This window comes from Lithobates pipiens, unplaced genomic scaffold (assembly GCF_037356315.1).
Source record: "Lithobates pipiens isolate NorthernLeopardFrog02 unplaced genomic scaffold, aLitPip1_a1.2 Scaffold_11, whole genome shotgun sequence".
Lineage (NCBI taxonomy): Eukaryota > Metazoa > Chordata > Amphibia > Anura > Ranidae > Lithobates > Lithobates pipiens.
Window position 1 is genome coordinate 16,488,851 of NW_027507696.1, and position 25,801 is coordinate 16,514,651.

General features: G+C 43.6%; 1 protein-coding gene across 1 annotated transcript in view; it reads right to left on the reverse strand.

Annotated features, from left to right (window-relative positions):
• Positions 1-25,801, reverse strand: part of LOC143960347 (uncharacterized) — a 309,948-nt gene that overhangs the window by 157,028 nt on the left and 127,119 nt on the right. The window contains exon 2 of the mRNA XM_077468843.1: positions 5,687-5,782. Within this exon, the coding sequence (XP_077324969.1) occupies positions 5,687-5,753 (67 nt within the window). The 5' untranslated portion in view covers positions 5,754-5,782. The remainder of the gene's footprint in view (positions 1-5,686; positions 5,783-25,801) is intronic.

A 25,801-nucleotide genomic window follows, 5' to 3' on the forward strand; every position in this document is an offset into this window, starting at 1 on the left:
ATGTTTGTGTTTGTTGGCCAACAATTGTGTACCGTTTGTATGCAAGACAAGTTCCTGGGGCACGCCCTTCAGACAAAAGTCTGATGCTTTGTTGGCCAAAAATCCTTTAGCCTGGGTTCACACTTCTGCGAACACAGACATCGCATGTGATTCGCACTGCATTGCTGTGCCGATCACATGTGATGTCAGTGAATTCAGCCTAGGGTTGCCACCTCATCCCTTTAAAAACAAACACATATTACTTACTGATTAAGGTGGTAAATAAACTCACTTGGTGCCTTATCTGCATTAAATTAGCCTCAGAACCTGTGTAATTCATATGTGTTTGGGTTTAAAGGGATGAGGTGGCAACCCCAATTCAGCCATGCAGTTGTATGGCTGAACTTGCATTGGATTTGCGCAAAAAAGGTGCAGGAACCTTTTTTTTCCTGCACTGGAATTGGATTGCATGGGTATTCACACCCATGCGATCCGATTCCTTTTTGAATTCACATGAAAAATATATATACCGTATATACTCGAGTATAAGCCGAGATTTTCAGCCTCTTTTTTGAGGCTGAAAGTGCCCCCCTCGGCTTATACTCGAGTCATCGCTGTCTGCCCGCTCGATCAGCGTGTCGAGCAGACAGACAGCGGCCATTCTGATTCAAAAGCCGCGCCTCCGGCTCCGCCTTCGCCTGTGATAGGCGGAACACTGAATTTCCCAGCAGCCTGTGTTCCGCCTATCACGGGCATCCGCTCATCCTCGTACTACGGACGAGGATGATACGACGTCCGTGATAGGCGGAACACAGGCTGCTGGGAAATTCAGTGTTCCGCCTATCACAGGCGAAGGAGGAGGCGCGGCTTTTGAATTTTACAATGGCCGCCGACGAAGAGGGCACGGGACGGAGGCAAGGCAACGCACGGCACGGGACAGGACGGGACGGGACGGGACGAAGGCAAGGCACGACACGGGACGGAGGCTCGGGACAAAGGCTCGGGACACAGGTAGGCTGGACACACACACACACACACACACACACACACACACACACGGATGGAGACACACACACACGGATGGATGGATGGATGGAGACACACACACACACAGGGATGGATGGATGGATGGATACACACACACACAGGGATGGATGGATGGATGGAGACACACACACACAGGGATGGATGGATGGATGGATGGAGACACACACACACAGGGATGGATGGATGGATGGATGGAGACACACACACACAGGGATGGATGGATGGATGGACACACACACACACACAGGGATGGATGGACGGACACACAGGGATGGACGGACACACAGGGATGGACGGACACACAGGGATGGACGGACACACACACAGGGATGGACAGGCATGTCTCACCCTCGGCTTATACACGAGTCAATAAGTTTGCCAGTTTTTTTGGGGGTAAATTGGGGGCCTCGGCTTATATTCGGGTCGGCCTATACTCGAGTATATACGGTACTAAATATACAAATTTGCGCTGATGGTGTGACAAAAAAAGTTAAATCGGTAAAGTGAAAAAAATTGCAGCTGCTATACACAAAGTGCTAATCACTTGGAAACCATAAAACATATAAATACAGCGCTCGCAAACATGCTAAATAAAAGTGGAAAAATAAATATGATGAACCAACACAAAGTCCAAAAACAAGTAACTCAAGCTGCTCCAATCCAAAGTGAACAAAAGAAAGATGCTTGAAAAACTTCAGGTGCACAACACCCCCTTATGTGTCCCCACTCACCAGATCGGCGTGACCCCCAACTTTTCAGTCTGGTGGGTCAGTTTAGGCTCGGTATGGATGTCTTTGGGATGGTGTGTGGAAAGCCAGGTCAGCACATCCAGGGTTCCTCAATGAAGAGTTTGAGCCAGATAGACACGTGCCCAGAAGTAAACATTTGGAACACACGCTACCAACAACGGTTTCATACAATCTGTTCCATGCTTAATGCTTGTTATAATTCCTCTTTTTGTAAATACCCCTCTTTTGTTTAAATAAACCAATTTTTGCTGGTACTTCACTATTAGTTAAATTTTTTTACTTCTGGGTACGTGTCTATCTGTCATTGATGTTAAAGGGGGCAATACTTTTGATCAGGGTCATTTAGGTAGTTTCTGTTGCCATTGTGATTTAAAAAGAGTAAACAGTTGAAATAATAAATGGCTTCAGCCAAACACTAACCATGAGTGAAAGAAAAGTTTTTGTGTTATCATTCATATTCTCTGAGAAATGGCCAAGAAATCATTAATTCTGCAAGAGTATGTAAACTTATGAGCACAACAGTATCTCACAAAAGTAAGTGCACCCATCACATTTTTGTAAATATTTTATTCTATCTTTTCACGTGACAACACTGAAGAAATTACACTTTGCTACATTGTAAAGTAGTGAGTGTACAGCTTGTATAACAGTGTAAATTTGCTGTCCCCTCAAAATAACTCAACACACAGCCGTTAATGTCTAAACTGCTGGCAACAAAAGTGAGTACACCCCTAAGTGAAAATCCAAATTGGGCCCAATTAGCCATTTTCCCTCTCCATTGTCATGTGACTCGTTAGTATTACAAGGTCTTAGGTGTGAATGGGGAGCTTGTGTGTTAAATTTGGTTTTATTGCGCTCACTCTCTCATACTGGTCACTGGAAGTTCAACATGGCACCTCATGGCAAAGAACTCTGAGGATCTGAAAAAAAAATAGTTGCTCTAAATAAAGATGGCCTAGGCTATAAGAAGAGTGCCAAGACCCTAAAACTGAGCTGCAGCACGGTGGCCAAGACCATACAGCGCTTAACAGGACAGGTTCCCCTCAGAACAGGCCTCGCCATGGTCGATCAAACTTGTGCTCAGCGTCATATCCAGAGGTTGTCTTTTGGGAAATAGATGTATGAGTGCTGCTAGCATTGCTGCAGAGGTTGAAGGGATGGGGGGTCAGCCTGTCAGTGCTCAGACACTGCATCAAATTGGTCTGCATGGCTGTCATCCCAGAATGAAGCTTCTTCTAAAGATGTTGCATAAGAAAGCCCGCAAACAGTTTGCTGAAGACAAGCAGACTGAGGAGGACATGGATTACTGGAACCATGTCCTGTGGTCTGATGAGACCAAGATAAACTTATTTGGTTCAGGTGGTGTCAAGCGTGTGGGGCGGCAACCGGGTGAGGAGTACAAAGACTGGGTCCCTACTGAAGAAGTCAATGCTTTGACGATACGCATCTAGGGGACAAAGCCTGCATATTGACTATGACATCATAGTTACATCGCAGCCATCTTGAGACCTATTGTGTCTGAAATGTGTTTTCAGCTTGCACTGCTTACAGTGCCATCTTTGTGAGTTGTATACCCTACCTTTTTTATATATATAATAAAACATTTTAAATGGAGAGCACTAGATTCTGCCTTCCTTCTTTTGCATATCCATCATATCTGGTGAGATGATCAGGGTTTTTATCCCATGGGAATAAGCGATTTGAGGGAGGAAAATTATTGTCATCACCACGCCGGCCTTCTCTATTATTTCCAGAGGGGAACACTACTGATTTTATTCAGATTTTCTGGTATTTAGGGGGTTAACACAGGTGATGAGAAGGTGATACAACACCTCCTCAACTCCTGTCTATTGCTCTCTGAAGAGTGATGTGAACGAGGATCACGCTTTGAACAGCAAAGCAGGTGTAAAAAAAAGGCCTTACTGACACTTTGCTGGACATCATGAAAAATAACAGACTTGCCTCAGTCACCAGATGAAAATGAAGCAAAAAAAAGGCAATCACTGCATTTAAGTATTGGTAAGCTGCAATATATAATTCTTTTGCTTTTGGCTTTAGATACGCTTTAAGGAACAACTCATTGCAATGTCTATATTTCTGAAAGCAAATGCTTATTTACTAATCACTAGTAAAGCCCTAATCTTCGGATAGATAGTGCTTATGAGCCCTAGGAAACAATGGTTATGCTTGGTTAGATCTTCTTATTCAAAAAGGTAATTGCAGCTAAATAGGAAGGAAGCCAGTACTATCTTAAAATTGAAAACCCTTTAACAACACAGACTAAAATATTATTATATATATATATATATATATATATATATATATATATATATATATATATATATATATATATTGAATGTGTGTGTATTCATATATATGTCAAATTTGTTTACTATAAGCATAAATAGTTAGATTTTTTATTTTATTTAGGAAGAGAAGGCAGTTTCCAAGACATACATATATCAAATAGAATGCTTGAAGGAACCATCAGCAACTATATATCAATACAATTGGCTAGTACTAAAAGAAACAAGGAATAGACCAATGCGGTCCTTCAAGTTACAGAAATATATCAATAAACAACAAGAATGTTACCCTGTTCCAACAAAGGGAGCTTAAGGGGGTATGACCCCAGAGGGCAATGATCTGGCATGTCATGGAGAGGCCCCAGTTAGGCATCCCAAAGTGGGACAACCCCTGGAGGAACCCCTTATGTAGCAGAAAACTGCCAAATTTTACAAGCAAGATGTAAGTAAAAGACAGGAAACGGAAGAAAAGTAGAGTTGGAAAAGAAAGAGCAGGTGCGAGAAGGGAGAGGGGAAGAGAAAAAAAAAAAAGAAGGGGGGTTTTATTAAGTGCCAGTCAGTTGCAGAGGATGGGATACGTTATCTCGATCAACTAATGGGACCTGCATCGATGAGAACCATTCTTTCCTCTGAATAGATAAACATAAGGACCAGGTTTTTATATAAGTCTCTTATTTCTGCTGGGCTGTTCAAACCAGATCTTCCATCTGCTACCTTCCTAAACCACAGCCCAACTGAGGCTGTGTTGGTTTCCAGGTGAGGGGGATGCAAGATTTAACCACGTTCAAAGGGTGGCGAAGTATAGATTTCTTGTAAATTTTGGCAGGGATTTTGGAAACGTGCAACAAGAAGAAGGCCGGTTCCTTGGGTACCTTATAGTTGGTACATCTTTGAGTAATCTTCCAGACCTCTTTCCAGAAACTCTCCAGTTTGGAGCAGGACCAGAAGATGTGTAGTAACGTCCCACACTACTCCTGACATCAGCAGCATTGGTCAGAGGTGTTTGGGAAATGTCTGTGTAGAAGGGATGTGGTACGGTACCACAGAGAAAGAATCTTGAGGACTTTAAGGCAAACTGTGTTATATTGGTTTGTTGCACTTTCGAGAATGTCCTACCCAGGTTAGTTAGCGTTTTTTACAAATAAAACAAATGATATGAAACATCAGTTTATACAAGTTACATAGTAGGTGAGGTTGAAAAAAGACACAAGTCCATCAAGTCCAACCTTACAGATTCCTTTGGCTATATTTATCAGATATTTGGCATTCTTTGAATCTTAAAGTAAAAAGAGAAGAAATTGTTTAAATCCCTACACACATAAGTGGATGTTAGCCTAATGTGACTAGTTACGGTTGAATTGACAGTGATGATATTTTTGTGTAATCTCTACAAGTTCACTAGGATGACATTTTTCTCAAATGGTTATTGTCATTGAAAGAAATCTACCCCTGGCTTTTAAATATTTGCTCAAACTCTTTTGATCTTTTAAAGCAATGAATATAGACTATTTATGTGAGTATTTATGCCATTTTCTAATATATGCAGACCCCCGATATGACCGCAACCACCTCTAAAAAAATTGTTCAGACCTCATGTTAACTTACCATTGGTGGGTGACTGTGGGACTTCCAGTTGACTTCTCTGTGAGGTGCTTGAGGATTCTTTTTCCATTCTTCATTCCATCTTGATGTAAACAGCACCTAATAACATACCAAGGACCAAAAGTAATCAGATCGAGTTCTTAAATGTAGCACCCTCTAGTTGTGCTAGGTGTTATTGTAAATTTCTTTTAGCTGAAATAAGTTGTTATTTTCCACGCTATGGCAAAACAGGTGTGGCTCTAGTCTCCTACTCCGACTCTCCTGTTAACCTTTTTGTGATGGGTTCCCTCCTGCATTGTGTGTGTGCTCCACGCATGTACCACCACGCACCCCTATGAATAAATATAAAAAAGATGAAGCGCTGCCTTAATACTAGGGATGGGCCGAACACCACCCGGTTCGGTTTGCACCAGAACATACCGAACAGGCAAACAATTCGGCAGAACACATGAACACCGTTAAAGTCTATGGGACACGAACATGAATAATAAAAAGTGCACATTTTAAAGGCTTATATATAAGTTATTGTCATAAAAAGTGTTTGGGGACCTGAGTCCTGCTCCAGGGGACATGTATCAATGCAAAAAAAGTTTTAAAAACAGACGTTTTTTCGGGAGCAGTGATTTTAATAATGCTTAAAGTGAAACAATAAAAGTGAAATATTACTTTAAATTTCGTACCTGGGGGGTGTCTATAATATGCCTGTAAATTGGAGCATTTTTCCCATGTTTAGAAAAGTCCCTACATAAAATGACATTTCTAAAGGAAAAAAAGTAATTTAATAGTACTCGCGGCTATAACGAATTGTCTATGGAAGAAATCAAAAGTGCTCATTTTAAAGGCGTATATGCAAGTTATTGTCATAAAGTGTTTGGGGACCTGGGTCCTGTGTGGGGGTCCCCCCAAATTTCATACCAGGCCCTTCAGGTCTGGTATGGATATTAAGGATAACACTGCGTAAATTAAAAAAAAAATGGCGTGGGGGCCACCCAAAATCCATACCAGACCCTTATCCGAGCAAGCAACCAGAGGGGAGGGGACAAGAGAGCGGCCCCTCCTCCTGAACCATGCCAGGCCACATGCCCTCAACATGGGGAGGGTGCTTTGGGGTATCCCCCCAAAGCACCTTGTCCCCATGTTGATGGGGACAAGGGCCTCAGCCCCACAACCCTTGCCCGGTGGTTGTGGGGGTCTATGGGCTGGGGGCTTATCGGAATTAGGAATCTGTACATTGTACCCATTTCATTTCACAAAAAAAAATTCAAAATATTAAAAAAAAAACAAGACACACTTTGGGACAAGTCCTTTATTAAAAAATGAAAGAATAAAAATGTCCCACGAAGTCCATTCATTTTCTGCTCTTGCTCCGCCAACGGACGAAAAAAAACAACTCAACGATTTGCCTCCATGGGAGGCTCTCACCGTCTGATGCATCCTCGCAGGTGACAGTTCTTATATAACTGAGGGCGGGGCCACACAGTGACGTACCCGGGTTACCTCGCCCCCTCTGATGCACAGGGACTTCCCCATGGCTTTCCTGGGGTGTCAGAGAGGGCGGGGCCACCGATCCACCTCCATGGGAGGCTCCCACTGTCTGACGCGTCCTCTCAGGTGACAGTTCTCATATAAACTCTTCCCCCTCTGACGCTACAGGGAAGCCATTGGGAAGTCCCAGTGCGTCAGAAGGGGGTGGGGTCACCGTATATCACCGTGTGGCCCCGCCCTCAGTTATTTAAGAACTTTCACCTGCGAGGACGCATCAGACGGTGGGAGCCTCCCATGGAGGTGGATCAGTGGCGGCCTGCAGGTTTTTTTAAATTTTTCAGTCTATCGGCAGAGCGAGAGAAGTAGATGAATGGACTTCGGGGAATATTTTTATTTTTTAATAAAGGACTTGTCCCAAAATGTGTCTTGTGTTTTTTTTTTTACATTTTGACACTTTTTTTGTGAAATGGTAGGGGTGCAATTTACCCATTACTATTTCAAATGGGGGGGGGGCGGGATCTGGGGGTGCCCTTGTTAAAGCCTCCCACCCGCAGACCCCAACAACCACCAGGCAAGGCATGTGGGGATGAGACCCTTGTCCCCATCAACATGGGGACAAGGTACTTTGGGGGGCTACCCCAAAGCACCCTCCCCATGTTGAGGGCATGTGGCCTGCTGCAGTTCAGGAGGAGGGGGCCGCTCTCTCATCCCCCTCTTTTCCTGTGGCCTGACATGTTGCGTGCTCAGATAAGGGTCTGGTATGGATTTTTGGGGGACCCCATGCCATTTTTTTTTTAAATTGTCACAGGGTCCCCCTCAAAATCCATACCAGACCTGAAACAGACCTTAAACAAAACAAAGTCCATATGATAAGTGTGATCTTCTTATGAACAGGTGCAATCCGCAAAGTATCCAACCGTGAATAGAAGGCAAGTTGGTGACAAACACCAAGTGGACCCTCCACCAGTCACACTATGTGCTCACCTCCCAGAATGACCCCCAACTAGGCTTAGTAGTACCTTCCCCTCTTGGGGTCACAATCCGAGATTACTTTGTATATGTTTGTATAATAGTTTTTTGTTACTCATTTAAGCGTGGAGCTATAGATTTTCCAACATGGCGCCGGTGTTGTCAATGCGATTAGATGTGATGTCACTTCCAGAATGGCTTGTGCATGCATAGTGGGTATTCTAGGCGTCCACGCTTCCCCCAGCGTCATTGGACACTGGAGGAAGTGGAGTGGGCATAAAAGGACCCCTTGGAAAGCTATTTTTTGTAGTGGCCTGAACTGGAGGGAAGAGATTTGTGTGGTATCACATTGAGAAGGTAAAAGAAAGGGTCTGGTATTGTTTCAATCCTCTCTCCTGCTGAATGAGGATGAAGTGGATTGTACATTGCTGAACTGTTTTTTCTTTAATTTACTGTTAATATAGGATTATTGCCAGCTTTTGAATTTCACTCTGGAAGTTTCATTCTTTCAACATGAGACAACTGGGAGTTTATCCCTTTTTGGAATGAATATGTTAGAACATTGAGTCACTGACTCTGGATCTTCTGGTAGGTTCGATTTATTGCCTGCATATTTGCATATGTATATATATATTTGCCAATTTTTTTCTAATATTGTCAGGGCTGCGCTCAGCCCTTTCTTCTCAAAGCTCAGCTGTCGGCTGATTGGCAGCTTCTTTCTCTCCACAGTCACTTACCTGTTGATGATATCCTGCTCATCATTCCTGCCTACTTAAGCCATCCAGCCCAGATGATCTCTGCCTTTGCCTTGGTCACATCTCTAGAGACGCTCTTCTGTGTTCCTGTGAAAGACTTGCTTGGCTGACATTCCTTCTGGCTCCAGATCCTGCTTGCTGTTCTACTACGCTCATCTCTGGCTCCCTGAGGTTTTGGCTTGTCTGACTATCCTGGTTTGGTTCCTGAACTCTGGCTATGTTTTGACTATGTTGTTTACTCCATTTACCTTTTTATTATTATTATTATTATTATTATTATTAATAAACAAGTGTGATTTAACTGTACTTCTGTCTCAGTCTGATTCATGGTTTTTGACAAATATCTACATAGTGATGGCCTTTTAGTTAATATCTTCCGATATCCACAGGCCTATTGCCATTGGCATCCCTATGTCCAGCTCTGTGGTATACCAGATATCTTCAAATTATCATTGTCCTCTAGACAACTGGGCCGCAATTTTTATTGACAGGATAGCTATGGTGTCGGGTAGGTATATGCTGAAATTGGCCCTCTGGTTCCATGCTTTTTGAGAGTTTCTTATGTGTTTATTGTCTGTATTGAGATGTTAGCTACTATACATTAATTGTGCATGTCTCTAATATACTGCTTTCAATTTATAGTGACCATACATGCAGTATTTATCGCCTGAGGAAGCCATTGCATGACGAAACATGTAGAACAAGAAAATACTGTTGTTCATCTACAATACGGTTACTGTAGTGTGATATCCTAATGTTTTTATGTATAAATAAATGTGATATTTTTATATATCAGTTTATTTCCGATTTATTTTTGGCACCCTAAAAATCCCATTATGTTCCTTCTATCTATGTACTACAAAGTAAAATAAATTCCCAATTAGACAGTTGTTAGTCGAACAAGTGTCTCTACTGAAAGATTGTTAATGCAAATTTTTGTATTTTACCATTATTTTCTGCCCTGGCGGAAATGGTCATTAAGGGTAAACCTCCGCAGTGGGGGCACAGTCAGCAACAAAAACGTCATAGGTGTTCTAACTCCTAATAACTGTATACAAAGCTAACAACAAAGGATTTGATACACTTGAAGTGAAAGGTACCAGCACTAATGATGACTGGATTACAAACCTAACTGGATACAAATCTATTTTCGTATCCATAACCGGCATGGATAATTTGGATACATTTTGGACACACTGGTATAGTGGGACCAACACAAGGGCCTTGTGACATTGTTTTGTGCAAGTTTATTGACTAGGGGCAGCCACCAGAGGACACATTATTGTGAACGTCAGTGCGTCCTGCAAACAGCAAGATGGAGAGCAATCACAATTTCCAACAGAAGTCATATATCATGTACTATTCTTTGGATATAGAACTGCATGGGAAGATTTTCTGAAAATCTTCCTGAAAGGTAAACTTATACTTTGAATATTTTCTTGTTAATGTTAGAGAGGAAAGGGTATTACCTCTTTACTGTAACTATTGAGACTTCAGTAAAATGTATCTGTAACAAAAGTAAACAGATGTCTCTGCCATATGTTTTGATTCACTATAATATTTGGCTTAGGTTTATTCTTATTTTATTTCTCTACAGCGACACTAAATTACTTCTTGGGGAGGCAATTACTGATATACAGCCTTGGGCGTATTACCTTTTTTTTGGGAAGAAGACTATATGAGGTCCAAACCTGTTCACTAGCCACTCAACTTCTCAACACCTCAGACATCATGGATATCTATAGAATTTGGCTAGAATATACTGTATAGTGCAAGACCTCTTTCACAAATAATCTCTTTGTTTGTCTGCCATAAACACTTGGGGTAACATCAGTTAGAAGTGCTGAAGCAAGGTGGAGGGATACAAGGGCAACTAAGAGCCATTAGAATCTCTGCAGATCGGATAACATGACATCGTGGACCACAAAATCCATAATGGAAACAGACTTCTTTTTTTTGTTTGGGCTAGAATGCATAAACTATCAAAGAATTTGGCTTATATCGCACTCCAGCATTATTATGCTAAAAATTATTCAACACAGACTAGAATCTTACATGAAAGAGAATTACCAGATGTATAAAAGGTAGATTATATAGAGACATGTTACAGAAGTATGCTGGATAATTGAAAAGCCAAGCAGTACAAGATAGAAGTCAACATATGCTTCACTGATTATAGCAAAGCCCTCAATTGGGTTAATCATGTGAAATTCTGGAATGTCCTTAAGAACAATGGTGTACCTGAACATCTCATTGTTCTTATGAAGAACTTCTACACTGATCAAGAAACCACAGTCATAATAAAAACTGGAAACACAGACTGGTCTCAGACAGAAAAAGAGTTAAGGCTGCTTACTCACCATACTTATTTAACCCCTATTCTGAACATATGATGAGAGAAGCAAGGCTGGAGAAGAATGATAGAAGTTTGAATATTGGTAAAAGAAACATCAGCAATCATCGATATGATGATGACACCACGCTCATAGCTGAAAAAGATGGGACTTTAGCTAAATATAATATAAAAAAACAAAGGTTATGCTAACATGAAAGACAGCTAACTTCAAAGCTGACACGGAATACATAGAAATAATAGACAGCCTCTGCTTCTTTGGATCAATTATTAACAAAAAAAGGAACCAGCAGTCAAAACTGCCATTTAGAAGCCCAAGGATGAAAGACCTAGGAAAGAACTTTAATAGAACGTATGTGTCTATAAGGTAATATTAGAACTATGCAGGCTGTTGTGTTTTCTGTCACTTGTCTATGGGTGTGAAAGCTGGACAATGAAGAAGAAAGAAAAAATATTTGTGCCTTTAAACTTTGGCATTTGCAAAGAATTCTTTGAGGAACCTTTAATAAATCCAACCCAACTATTCAATAGAAGACCAGGTGACTAGATTGTTGCTGTGTCCGATTTGTACCATGCTTCATTTCTGTCTATTGCCAGCTTTTGCCACTCCAGGTGTAACCAAGGGCCGCAACCAGACAACTGTCTGCAGCAAAGCCCATCATCCATTGGGAGCTGCTCTAGTGAAAATCAATTCTTTAGACCCTGAGCCTCAGCCCACTCTAGGGCCAATAGGTCACAGAGGGTCAACTGATTCAGTTACAGTTTGCCCAGGCCATGGACTCAAGCAAGGAATGTTTTTGTGAAGGTTCAGAAGGAGGTTCAGAAAGGTGAGGTGAAGTTGAATCAGATCCCTGACACCCTCCTGCAACTTAGTAGGCTTCTGGCCACCGCACCTTCTTTGCAGCTGCTGGCAAAGGATGTGCCTGCACCTGCCTTCAAGACGTATCACTATAAATTTTCAGCTGTTCCTAGAAAATTTCAGTATCGTTTTTAATTAACCCAGTCATGCTTCTTTCTTGGTTTCTGCGATTCTTCATCTATGGCAGAGATTCCAGATGGTTTGACAATATGCTGCCACACTTTAGCCTCTGAATTGGACTGGAACAACCAGTCATTGGTAGAAGTGTTCTAGCAAGGCTTACCTGAGCGCTTTAAGGATGACCTGGTACACAGAGATTTTCTATCCAACTTGGATGGCTTGTTTTTTTTCTTAGAGATCCTGCCCTGTGCTGTTTTGTCACTTGTTAAATTTAGTCACCAAACAATAGGCTTAAATATCTATCAGGTGAACATCAAAGAGTAGAATAAAATCAAAAGTTTCAGCAACATAATCCTTCATCCAGCTTGCTTTTCTTTCACTAAGAATGTATTAAAGATTTTTTTTAAAGAAGACAGCGTACAGCACAATAAAGGAGTGCAAGTAAAAAGGTAAACAGGGGCTTACAGCAAAGAAAATATCCAACTCTCATAGAAATCGACACAAACCAGAGTGAATTACATGCCACATCAATAACAAAAGTTTTGCATGCAATGTTGAAGATGGATATAAATCACAGGCCAGATCTAATGGTACTGTCTGGAAGCTCAACGTCACAGGGAAAAGAAGATAGGTGTGACTGAAGTGATCAGAAAGAATGGTTGGGGAGGAGGGGGGGGGGGGGGGGGGTTGTTAATGAGGAAAAGAAGAGAATAGTTTCTGGACTCATGCAACTAAACAACCTATTTTAGAGAGACATAAAATCCCTGTTGTACCTTTGATTAAACTCCTTCAGGTCTCTGTAGTGAATGGGGCAGTCCTGCCTGGCAGTGTTCAATATGCCACAACACCCCTCAATATGCATTTCAGGTCTTAAAAGCTGTTCTCCTAGGATTTGCTAATTATTACTGCCAGTTTATTAATCATTACTCTCATCCCCACCCTAACCAAGTTGGGGAATAGTGATGGACGAACGTTTCGCCCGGCGGTCGTTTCGCGGCGAATTTCCGACATTCGCGGTCCGCACGTTCGAACGCCTTTTTCCGTCGTTCGCCGCGGCGGACTTACGTGTTTAATGTATACAAGAACTTTAACCTTTGGTGACACGTTTATCATGTGATACAGGACAGCCAATTGAGACATGACAGCACATGGACACTTGGACATTCCCCCTAACCTATAAATACACCCGATCCGGTGGCCATTTTACATTCTTTCTTCTGTTACGATAGGGACAGGTTCCTGTGTGGAGTAGGGAGAGATAAACCACTAGCTATTTGGTACACAAAAGTTCTTTTCAGGACTGGTATAGGTGTTAGGTGTTGATAGGTTTGCTGTGCTGCTGATTCTTGCAGCAGCCTGAGTGTCTTTTGTTAGTTTAGAGAAAGGGAAAGGACGGTGTATGCTACAGGGACAGCCAGATTAGTCTTTCATCATCATCATCATCATCATTAGCTGTTACTATCAAGGTCCACAAAAGAGCTGTTCCAGTAACCACTAATCGTTCTCTTTTTTTGCCAATTTGTATAGGGACAGGAAGGAAGCAGTGTTGTCAGGCAGTGAGGGTAATTTTAAAGACTTGCTGTTATTATTAGTTCCACAAAGGTTCTTTTCAGGACTGGTATCAGTGGTACAGTAATAGGCTTGTACATGTATAATATTCTTTCTTCCAAATATAGAAAGGATATTATACTTGACTGCTGCCCTTCTGCTGCAGTCTGCTAAACATTCACAACTCACTTGTTCCACAAAAGTTCTTATAAGGACTGGTAACTTGGTATAGGGTGCTACGGTACATAGGCTTGAGTGCGGTACAGTCTGCTGTTCTGTAAGGACCGCTATCGGTCCACAATAGATAGGGTTGACGTGCACCACTGCTGACCGCTGCCCTATACTGCAGCAGTCCTTCAGCGGTATAGGGACTGACGTACAGTCTGCTAATCACTAACACACAACCTGCTTGTTCCACAAAAGTTCTTATAAGGACTGGTAACTTGGTATAGGGTGCTACGGTACATAGGCTTGAGTGCGGTACAGTCTGCTGTTCTGTAAGGACCGCTATCGGTCCACAATAGATAGGGTTGACGTGCACCACTGCTGACCGCTGCCCTATACTGCAGCAGTCCTTCAGCGGTATAGGGACTGACGTACAGTCTGCTAATCACTAACACACAACCTGCTTGTTCCACAAAAGTTCTTATAAGGACTGGTAACTTGGTATAGGGTGCTACGGTACATAGGCTTGAGTGCGGTACAGTCTGCTGTTCTGTAAGGACCGCTATCGGTCCACAATAGATAGGGTTGACGTGCACCACTGCTGACCGCTGCCCTATACTGCAGCAGTCCTTCAGCGGTATAGGGACTGACGTACAGTCTGCTAATCACTAACACACAACCTGCTTGTTCCACAAAAGTTCTTATAAGGACTGGTAACTTGGTATAGGGTGCTACGGTACATAGGCTTGAGTGCGGTACAGTCTGCTGTTCTGTAAGGACCGCTATCGGTCCACAATAGATAGGGTTGACGTGCACCACTGCTGACCGCTGCCCTATACTGCAGCAGTCCTTCAGCGGTATAGGGACTGACGTACAGTCTGCTAATCACTAACACACAACCTGCTTGTTCCACAAAAGTTCTTATAAGGACTGGTAACTTGGTATAGGGTGCTACGGTACATAGGCTTGAGTGCGGTACAGTCTGCTGTTCTGTAAGGACCGCTATCGGTCCACAATAGATAGGGTTGACGTGCACCACTGCTGACCGCTGCCCTATACTGCAGCAGTCCTTCAGCGGTATAGGGACTGACGTACAGTCTGCTAATCACTAACACACAACCTGCTTGTTCCACAAAAGTTCTTATAAGGACTGGTAACTTGGTATAGGGTGCTACGGTACATAGGCTTGAGTGCGGTACAGTCTGCTGTTCTGTAAGGACCGCTATCGGTCCACAATAGATAGGGTTGACGTGCACCACTGCTGACCGCTGCCCTATACTGCAGCAGTCCTTCATCGGTATAGGGACTAAGAGTTTTGTCACAGGGTCATTTAAAAAATGACAGGCAGAGGAAGAGGCAGGCCCTTCCGCAGGGGTGGTAGGGGTAGGGCAGGAGCAACAGGCTTGAGCCAAAGTGGGAAGTTGCAGAAGGTGCGTTCAATTACTTTAAAGGATGCACCAGACTTGGTTGAGTGGCTCGCTCAGCCTTACTCTTCTGCACCCTCCTCATCCTCTCGATCTGCACCCTCTTCTTCACTCTCTGCTATGTGCACCCCCAAAGACACTACCACCAACAACACGACCACCACCACCACCACCACATACCTTCCGCTTGAGTCACTGGAATTATTTTCCGATCCATATCAAGAGGACATTTCTGATGCGCAGCCACTCTTGGTATTGGATCAGGAAGAGGAGGTAGCAACAAGCGCTACTCAGCAGTCTGACGACAGTACCCAGATCAGCCCAAGGAGGAGGTTGGTCCCCGGTGTTGCTGCCTACTCCGAGATCTCTACTTATAGCGGTGGGGAAGGTGACGTTGATGATGACGTGTCTAGTGATGTCACGTGGGTGCCCACAAGAGAGGAAGAGGAGGGGAGTTCAGAGGGAGATATGGACCAGCAGATAGGGAGGAGAAGCAGGAATAACTTACATTGCACAGGAGGGACAAAGCAGACTGCAAATGTATCAGGAGCGAGTCATCGACCATGTACGGTCACATCTGGCGCTCCCAGGACACCGGCACATGGCTCCGCAGTGTGGGCTTTTTTTAACGTGTCCGCTGCTGACAATAGCGTTGCCATCTGCAATCTTTGCAGTCAACGCGTTAGTCGCGGTAAGCCCAATACTCACCTAGGGACGACCGCCTTAAGAAGGCACATGAGCAGCCATCACCGAGCCCAGTGGGAGCAACGGAACACACAAAGCCACACTGCAGGCTCTCACCGTCCAGCCTCGTCTTCTACTTCTCCTTCTCCTCTCTCCTCACAATTGTCCTCCACTCCACCTTCCATCACGCCAAGCTCACATTTTTCTGCAAAAAGGCAGGCTTCCGTGGGCCTAATGTTTGAGCGTAAAAAAATGATGACGCCGGATAACCCTCTTGCCCAACGGTTGGCGGCTGGCTTGTCAGAACTCATAGCCCGCCAACTACTGCCATATAAACTGGTGGACTCGGAGGCCTTTCGCAAATTTGTGGCCATTGGAACACCACAATGGAAGGTCCCAGGAAGGAAGTATTTCTCAGAGAAGGGCATCCCAGAGCTATATGGCCATGTTCAGCGGCAAGTGAATGTATCTCTGGCACACAGTGTCGGTGCCAAGATACATCTGACCACAGACACGTGGTCTAGCAAACACGGGCAGGGAAGGTATATCAGTTTTACTGCCCACTGGGTGAACCTTCTGACGGCCGTCAAGCATGTAACCCGTGGCACCCGTGTAGATTTGGTTTTACCGCCACGGATTGCATGCAGGCCTGACTCTTCTTCTCCTCCTCCTACTCCATCCTCCTCCCTCTCCTCCTCAGCTGCCTCCTCCTTTTCCGCTGCTAGCGTCTCTTCCGCTGCACCGCCCAAGCTCCCCAGAACCTATTCCACATGCCAGGTGAGACGTTGCCATGCCGTGCTGCGTCTGTTGTGCCTGGAAGCAAAGAGCCACACTGGCCCGGCACTCCTTTCAGCTTTGCGTTCACAGGCAGATGAGTGGCTAACACCGCTCAATTTGACAGTTGGTAAAGTGGTGTGTGACAACGGTGCCAATCTGCTTAGCGCATTGAAACAGGGCAAAATCACGCACGTGCCGTGCATGGCACACGTCTTAAACTTGGTCGTGCAGCGATTCCTTGTCAAATACCCTGGGGTCCAGGACATCTTGCGGCAGGCAAGGAAAATCTCGGCCCATTTCAGAAGATCTTACACGGCCATGGCTCGCCTTGCTGACATTCAGCGGCGACACCATCTGCCGGTCAGACGTCTTATTTGCGATTGCCCGACGCGATGGAACTCAACCTTCTATATGCTTGATAGGCTGCTCCAGCAGAAACGTGCAGTTAACGTCTACCTGTATGAACTCTGCGAAAGAAACGGTTCTGGGGAGCTGGGTTTTTTTTCACCGCGCCAGTGGCTGCTCATGCGCGACACATGCAGACTTCTGCGGCCATTTGAGGAGATCACCAAACTGGTCAGTCGCAGCCATGGCGCCATCAGTGACATGGTACCTTATGCCTTCTTTCTGGAGCGTGCATTGCGTCGTGTCATTGATCAGGCTGTGGAGGAGCAGGAGCGGGAAGATGAGGAAGTCGCAATGCTGGATGAATTCCCAGGGGGGGCTACTCTGAGACAAGTCAACAACAGGAGTCTGATGAGGAGTCAGAGGAGGATGGTGCCGGGGCGGATGAGCAGGAGCAAGAAGAGCATGCTTTAAACCTTTCTGGGATCCCTGTTGTGCGAGGATGGGGAGAGGAGAATGAAGAGGACGACATTATCCTGGATGATGAGCAGGAGCCAGGCCACCACACCGCTTCCACTTTAGTGCAAATGGGGGCCTTCATGCTCCAGTGTTTTAATAGGGACCCCCGTATAAAAAGCATGAGGGTCAAGGACCAGTACTGGGTGGCAACGTACTTAGACCCCCGGTACAAACACAAAATGGCGGAAATGTTACCGCCGTCGCAGAGGGCTGTCAGAATGCAGCACTTCCAGGCCTTGCTTCGAGAAATGCTGCATTCTGCTTTTGCGTGCGCTGGCAGAGGAGCAATTCCCACTCCCAGAGAAGGATTTGCGGGTACCAATCCAACAGCGCCTGCAAGAAGAGGCCGGTTTGAAGATGTGTTGGTGACTTCGGATATGAGGTCATTCTTTCAGCCGACCCATCGACAGGTGTCATCCGGATCCAGCATCAGGGAACGCCTAGACCGTCAGGTGTCCGACTACATTGGGTTAACGGCCGATGTGGACGCTCTGAGGAGTGATGAACCCCTAGACTACTGGGTGGGCAGGCTTGACCTCTGGCCAGAGCTTGCCCAATTTGCAATCGAACTGTTGGCTTGCCCCTCATCCAGTGTCCTGTCCGAAAGGACGTTCAGCGCAGCAGGGGGGATTGTGACCGATAAGCGTACTCGCCTAGCTCACGACAGTGTTAACTACCTCACATTTCTAAAAATGAATGAGGCATGGATCTCGGAGGAATTCAACACATGTGACCAGTAGACCATGTATATGTCTATAAACTATTTTTTTAATCAAGCACACAGACCTTCTTAATTCATTTGGCTCACTTCCTTGACCCAAAAAAGCACACCGTACTATATGCCCCTACCCTCCTCTTTGAAGAGGTTGAGCGGTGTCATATTTCTACTGGGGCTGCTTATGATATCCCTGTGCTGTGCTGACTTCCTCCTGGGGGTTCTTATTATGAAGGGATCACACTATCCCTGTGCTGTGCTGACTTCCTCCTGGGGGTTCTTATTATGAGGGGATCACACCATCCCTGTGCTGTGCTGACTTCCTCCTGGGGCTGCTTACGGTGCTGCTGTCAGTGCTGTATGTCACGGTGCTGCTGTCAGCGCTGTATGTCACGGTGCTGCTGTCAGCGCTGTATGTCACGGTGCTGCTGTCAGCGCTGTATGTCACGGTGCTGCTGTCAGCGCTGTATGTCACGGTGCTGCTGTCAGCGCTGTATGTCACGGTGCTGCTGTCAGCGCTGTATGTCACGGTGCTGCTGTCAGCGCTGTATGTCACGGTGCTGCTGTCAGCGCTGTATGTTACGGTGCTGCTGTCAGATGCCTCTATCACGGTGCATGTGTCATTCCGGTATGTCACGCTGCTGGTGATCATCTCCTGCACCCTCTTCTTTGCCTACCCTGGTCCCTGACCTTCCCTCTCCTCCATTGCCTTCATTAGCTCCATAGTCCTGAATTGTTAGAACAATTTCCCAAATAAAATAAAAATGCTTGTAGTTATCGATCCCAAATTCACCTCATACATGTATTATGTCATTGTCCAGATGGTGGGACTACGTTTTACCCCCTAATAATTACCACGTGGCCGCAAATTCGACATGAAGGTTTGCAAAGTTCGCCTCCCATTGAAGTCAATGGGGCCCGCGGTGAACGTTCGGTTTCGCGAACGTTTGGGTCCGTTCGCATTTCGCTTTCGCGAAACGTCCCGTCGGAAGTTCGTCCATCACTATTGGGGAACATTTGGCCCCAAGAAGCACTTGAGACCTTTGAACTCCTAACAGAGTATGTTGTATCTGCCCCCTTTGTAGTTCACCCAGATGTTTCCCTGCCTCTTCTTTGGGAGTTGAAACTGTCCTTTTGCAACAAAATGCTTCTTGTAAACACTGTTTCTGTGGATTCTTCAACAAGGAGTTCTTGCCAACTGAGAGAAATTACTCCAAAGGAGACCGGGCGCTACTAGCTGTTAAACTTTCTACTGAAGGGTGGTGGCATCTTCTGGAAGGAGTACATTTTTCTATTATAAATGATATGGATCATTGAAATCTACAGTTTTTTTCAGACAACGCAGAGGCTTACCCCAATTAGGCTGATTGGTCACTGTTCTTTTCCAGGTTTGGTTTAATTTTATCTTACCCCCCAGAGCCAAAAATATTAAAGCTGATGCATTGTCTTAGTCCTTCACAGAGAGAAACTTGGAGCCTGATCCTCGCTTTATAATTGATCCATCCCTGATTCTGCCTAAAGCATCAGTTTTTCTGAACCAGATCCTTCTGAGAATATTTATATATGCAAGAGTATTCAACAGAAAATCCTGCATGGATGAATTTTATGAACCGGCCCACTTTAGCCCTTTAAGTGGTCTTCTATCTGTCCCGAAATTGGCCACATTTTCAAGAGATTTTTCAGCTGCATGGTCTTTCTTCTCATTTAGTTTGAGATAGAGGGCCGAATTTACTTCAAGTTTCTGAAGGAGAATCATCTTTGGGAGATTCAAACCAAGAAGAAGCATCAATTCACATAGCTTTAAATGCCTCCATTCCAAAAGAAACTTGCAAAGAAGTGCAAAAAACACTATAGCCCCTGGGATTTATAAGGGAGTCAATACACTATGCTGGCAACATCAAACTCCTGATGAAGTGAACTGTGTTTCACAAAACACGCAGAGACTATGATGTTCTTAATTTCTCAATATTAATTCTCTAATCACAATAATATGTTATATGGAGCAATATGCATTTATGGATGAAGAAGGGATATCTTTATATGTACATGTTTTGTACTGGTGCAGTCTCTGGTTTTTAATATGGTTTGTAATAAATTATACATTTTTTATGTATACAGTGCCTTGAAAAAGTATTTCATACCCCTTCAAATTGTCCAAATGTTGTCATATTACAGCCAAAAAAGTAAATGTATTTTATTGGAATTTTATGTGATACACCCATACAAAGTGGCACATAATTGTAAAGTGGAAGGAAAATGATAAATGGTTTTCAATTTTTTTTTACAAATAAATATCTGAAAAGTGTGGTGTATTCAGTCCCCTTTACTTTGATACCCATAACTAAAATCTAGTGAAACCAATTGTGTTCAGAAGTCACCTAAATAGTAAATAGAGTCCACCTAAGTGTAATTTAATCTCAGTATAAATACAGCTGTTCGGTGAAGCCCACAAAGGTTTGTTAGAGAACCTTATTGAACAAACATTATCATGAAGGCCAAGAAACACACCAGACAGGTCAAGGATAAAGTTGTGGAGAAGTTCAAAGCAGGGTTAGGTTATAAAAAAAAATATCTCACCGAGCACTGTTCAATTCATTATCCAAAAATGGAAAGAGTATGGCACAACTGCAAACCTACCAAGACATGGCCATCCATTTAAACTGACAGGCCAGTCAAGGAGGGCATTAATCAGAGAAGCAGCCAAGAGGTCTATGGAAATGCTAGAGGAGCTGCAGAGATCCACAGCTCAGGTCGGAGAATCCGTCCACAGGACAGTCATGCACTCCACAAATATGGCCTCTATGGAAGAGTGGCAAGAAGAAAGCCATTGTTGAAAGAAAGTCATAAGAAGTCCCGTTTGAAGTTTGCAAGAAGCCATGAGGGGGACACCGCCGCATACATAGGGAAAAGGGTGCTCTGGTCAGATGAGACCAGAATTTAACTTTTGGCCTAAAAGCAAAACGCTATGTGGGGCTATTGAACTTCCCTTTTCTAGTGCCATCGTACGTCATCATGTTCTAGACGGTCGGACTTTGATGTGATCGTGTGTAGGCAAGTCCGTTTTGGTGGAACTCCGTCGGAACTCCGTCAAAAAGTCCTTCGGAGTTCAGTCCAATGAGAAGTCCGCTTGTGTGTACGCAGCATTAGAGTCTGCAAAAGACTTGAGACTAGGGCAGAGGTGTACAGCCAGAGCTACAATAGAATGGGTTAGATCAAAGCATATTCATGTGTTAGAATGGCTGAGTGCAGACCTAACTCCAATTGAGAATCTGTGGCAAGACTTGAAAATTGCTGTGCACAGACGCTCTCCATCCAATCTGACAGAGCTTGAGCTATTTTGCAAAAAAGAATGGGCAAATGTCACTCTCTAGATGTGCAAAGCTGGTAGAGCCATACCCAAATAGACTTGCAGCTGTAATTGCAGCAAAAGTTGGCTCTACAAATTGTTGACTCAGGTGGGCTGAATACAAATGCATGCCATACTTTTCAGATATTTATTTGTAAAAAGTGTTGAAAACAATTGATCATTTTCTTTCTACTTCACAATTATGTGCCACTTTGTGTTGGTCTATCACATACAATCCCAATAAAATACATTTACGTTTTTGGTTGTAACATGACGAAATGTGGAACATTTCAAGGGGTATGAATACTTTTTCAAGGCACTGTACACTTGTAGTAATTCCATGGGCTTTAGTGTTTTTTGCACTTTGCATCTTCTGGAGATTCACCTGGATTTTGTTGGCTTCTTACCTACAATCCAATGACCAAACAGAGTGAATAAACCAGATTTTGGAGCAATTTCTGTGTCATTATGTATCTGATTTGATTGGTAAGACCATCTCTTGTGGGCAGAGTTTGCGCAATCGGTTTATGAAGCCACTGGGCACAACCTTTTGCACATTGTCTCTTTCCTTTGCTCTAGATTGTCTTCTCCAGTAGTACTGAAATTCCCTCAGCATCTTCTGATATAACTAGCCAGAAGAAGCTCCCTTAACTCTTCTGTAAGAAGGTGGCACTCAACTGCAGTGACAATGCAGATGGGGGAGGAAGTTGAGAGGAACTTGGTTATCTGATTAGATGCTGGCACCCCATGTGACTTTGGAGGCCACCTTGGGTCAGGAAAAATCTATTTAGATTTTGGCACACTTTATGCGAGTGGACAGGTTAGGGAGAGGACCTCTGTCTCTCAGGGACAGTGACAGCAATAGGTTCAGGTGGAGTAAGGATAGAGCAGGGACTACGTCTACCTCTTTAGGAAGCTCCCTGTTTGGGTTGGATCAGCCAGGCCACACATTGCTCCCCATGGCAGACATCATCGGCATTCCAGAGTCTTCTAAAGCTGCCATTCTCTGCATGTCTGTAAGTGGCTCCGGATGGGTGAGCTCTCCACCAGACCTGTTGAGCTGCTGATTTACTACTGTTCAATACAATGCTCTTTGCAAATCAGGACTCTGTGTGTTTACTTCCTGCCACACCATACTGCACTTAACCAACAAGCTGACCTCAGATCACTACAAAAAACAGTGTGACTTCATATTTCTTTCCTGAGATACATTGAAATACATTGAGAAAAACATTTGGGTTATATATGTACATACATTTTGGTGTATACTGTTATGATGCAGCAATAGAATAAGTGGCTGGGATGTGTCACTTAAGGATTAAAGGGGTTGTAAACACTCATTATCATACTTACCTCAACTGTGCAGTTTGTTTTGCACAGAGTTGCCCCGATCCTCGACTTCTGGGGTCCCCCAATGCCGCTCGCTGCTCTTCCCTGCATTGGAAAACCCCCTAGGAGAAGCGTCCTTCCTGGGGGCTACTGTGCAGGCACTCTCCCGAGTCCAGCATTTGCTTTCATAGACACAAAATGCTGGACTCGGCCCTGTCCCCCAGTGCGTCATTGGATTTGATTGACAACAGCGGGAGCCAATGGCTGAGCTACTATCTATCCAATCAATAGCTGAGACCCTGGCCAGAGAGGATTTGAGTGTCTTCAGAGTGGGAATAAACGGGCTCAGGTGAGTAAAACAGGGGGCTGGGGGGGCTTGTCAATGACAGACATTTTTTCACCTTAATGCATAGGATGCATTAAGGTGAAAAAAAAAACAAGGGTTTACAACCCCTTTAATGAATGTGGCATGTGAGTCCTGGAATTAGACTGGGCTGGATAAGTTATTATAGCCATGGGACATACTAATTGTACACTTACAAGTGTATATAGCCCAAGGAATTATTATAATATACTAATCGATTGTTAAATGATGAATATGTAACAATGCTACATTTAAGGTGTAAATAATAAAAAAAAAACTTTACCCCCTGTGCTCAGTGTCAAATAAAAAACTGCAGCAAAGCAAAATATCAAAATATACACTATACACAAAAATAAAATAAAAAATAGATGCACAGTTTCTTTAAATACGGGGCTACGTGCAAAATTAATAATTCATATAAATTAAACTTCAAAATGTGATAACATTTTACATATAATAAATAATAAATATAATATAAATATTAATAAATTAATACAGCAAATATTGCAAAAATATGCAACAATTCATATATCATATGCAAAAAATGAATAGATAAGTGAATAAAGTGAAAACAACATACCTTAATAAGCCAAAGTACAACTTACCCAAACCTAATAAATGCAAACCAATGTGAATAATGCGAATAAATACATAAAAAGTCCCAAATAATATACACTGATTTGGGTTATTTTTACCAAAGATATATAGCAGTATAAATTTTGGTTAAAATTTATGAAGAAAAATTACTAATTTGCAAAATTTTGTAACAGAAACGAAGAAAAAAGCTTTTTTTTACAAAATTTTCGGTCTTTTTTTATTTAAATTTATTAAATTCATTCTTTTACTCTACATTCTACAAACAATACCCCATAATGACAATGTGAAAAACGTTTATTTTAAATCTTAGCAAATTTATTAAAAATAAAAACTTTGGGGCGACATGCTTTCCGTGTTGCGACAATTGCAGCAGACCCGCACCGCGATTTGAGATGTCATTCAAATGAATGGCATCTCAAATGTGAGTCCCTTGATTTGTCATTTTTACATCCGCGCCATCAAATCACGGGCAGATTTGTGGCAAATCTGCCTGCGATTCAAAATGCTGCAGTGTGAATGCAACCTAATAGTGTCTAGTATATCACCATGATTGTAGTGGTCGGCAAACCCCATAGAACTTGTAAATTGGAGGTCTTTTTGCTAGTACTGAAGTCCTTATCTGGCCTGTGGTTCCATGTCAGTGGTCAAAGTATTGAAGCAAGATATTTGACATAAAAAGGCAGGCAACTAGTATTTTTTTGTCAACAATGGCAGCATTTATGATTCTCTCAGGAAAAATCCTTTAAGCATATTGAGCTTCAGTGGCTATACAAAGGTGCTAAATTTCCAAAATTTAATATTTAAATATCTTTTATAAACATTTTATAAATATGCTTTCCATCTACCAAAAGGGTTGTAGATTTCCTATACTTATAAAAGGGCTTTGTAATATGTCTATTTTAGACATAAATATTGCTTAGAGCAGCCTTTCTCAACCTTTTCAACACAGAGGAACCCTTGAAATAATCCTCCGGTCTCGGGGAACCCCTGCTAAAAATTTGAAATCTGCAACTCGTGATACAATAGTGTGATGGCCAGTGGGAAGAATTACCTCCTTACAGATAGCTAAAAAGATCAATGGTGTCAGTGAGAACTTATTTGAGAGGCAGAAATTGCTCAATGCTGAAGGAACGCCTAACAGCCTTTGGAGGAACCTTAGGGTTCCACGGAACCCTGGTTGAGAATCGCTGGCTTAGAGGAACTCTTTAACCTTTTAGTGACCAGGTGTCATTGATCCCTAGATACACAGGTCAAACCTAGCAACATCAACATGTGCCAGCTAACTTACCAATAACTCTAAGGCGGCGTACACACGGGCGGACTGTCTGCCCAAACTAAGTTCGTCAGACAGTCCGCTCAAACTTTTGAATGAACGAACTTGCCCACACACGGCACTTTTTGAGCGGACTAATACGGCAGACTAAGTTCGTCGTACTAAGTCCGCGCAACTTTTGAAATGAACGGACTCGCCCACACACGCGGAGGAAAGTCCGCTCATTTCGAGCGCGTGTCAAGGTAGGCGGGGCCCGCGACGGAGAGGTCGCGGGCCCCACCGCCTGGAATGGACTTAAAGGGGAGCCCCAAAGAAGAAGAAGAAGAAGAAGAAGAAGGGAAGGCGGCGACAGCGGCGACAGAAGACCGGGCCACCGCCTCTAAAAGAGCTATAAGAAGGCGCGGTGGCCCGGCAGAAGAACCGAAGAGGGGGACAAGACCCCCGAAGTCGGGAGAAGAGGCCGGCGGCGGGGAGGAAGAAAGCCGGACTCC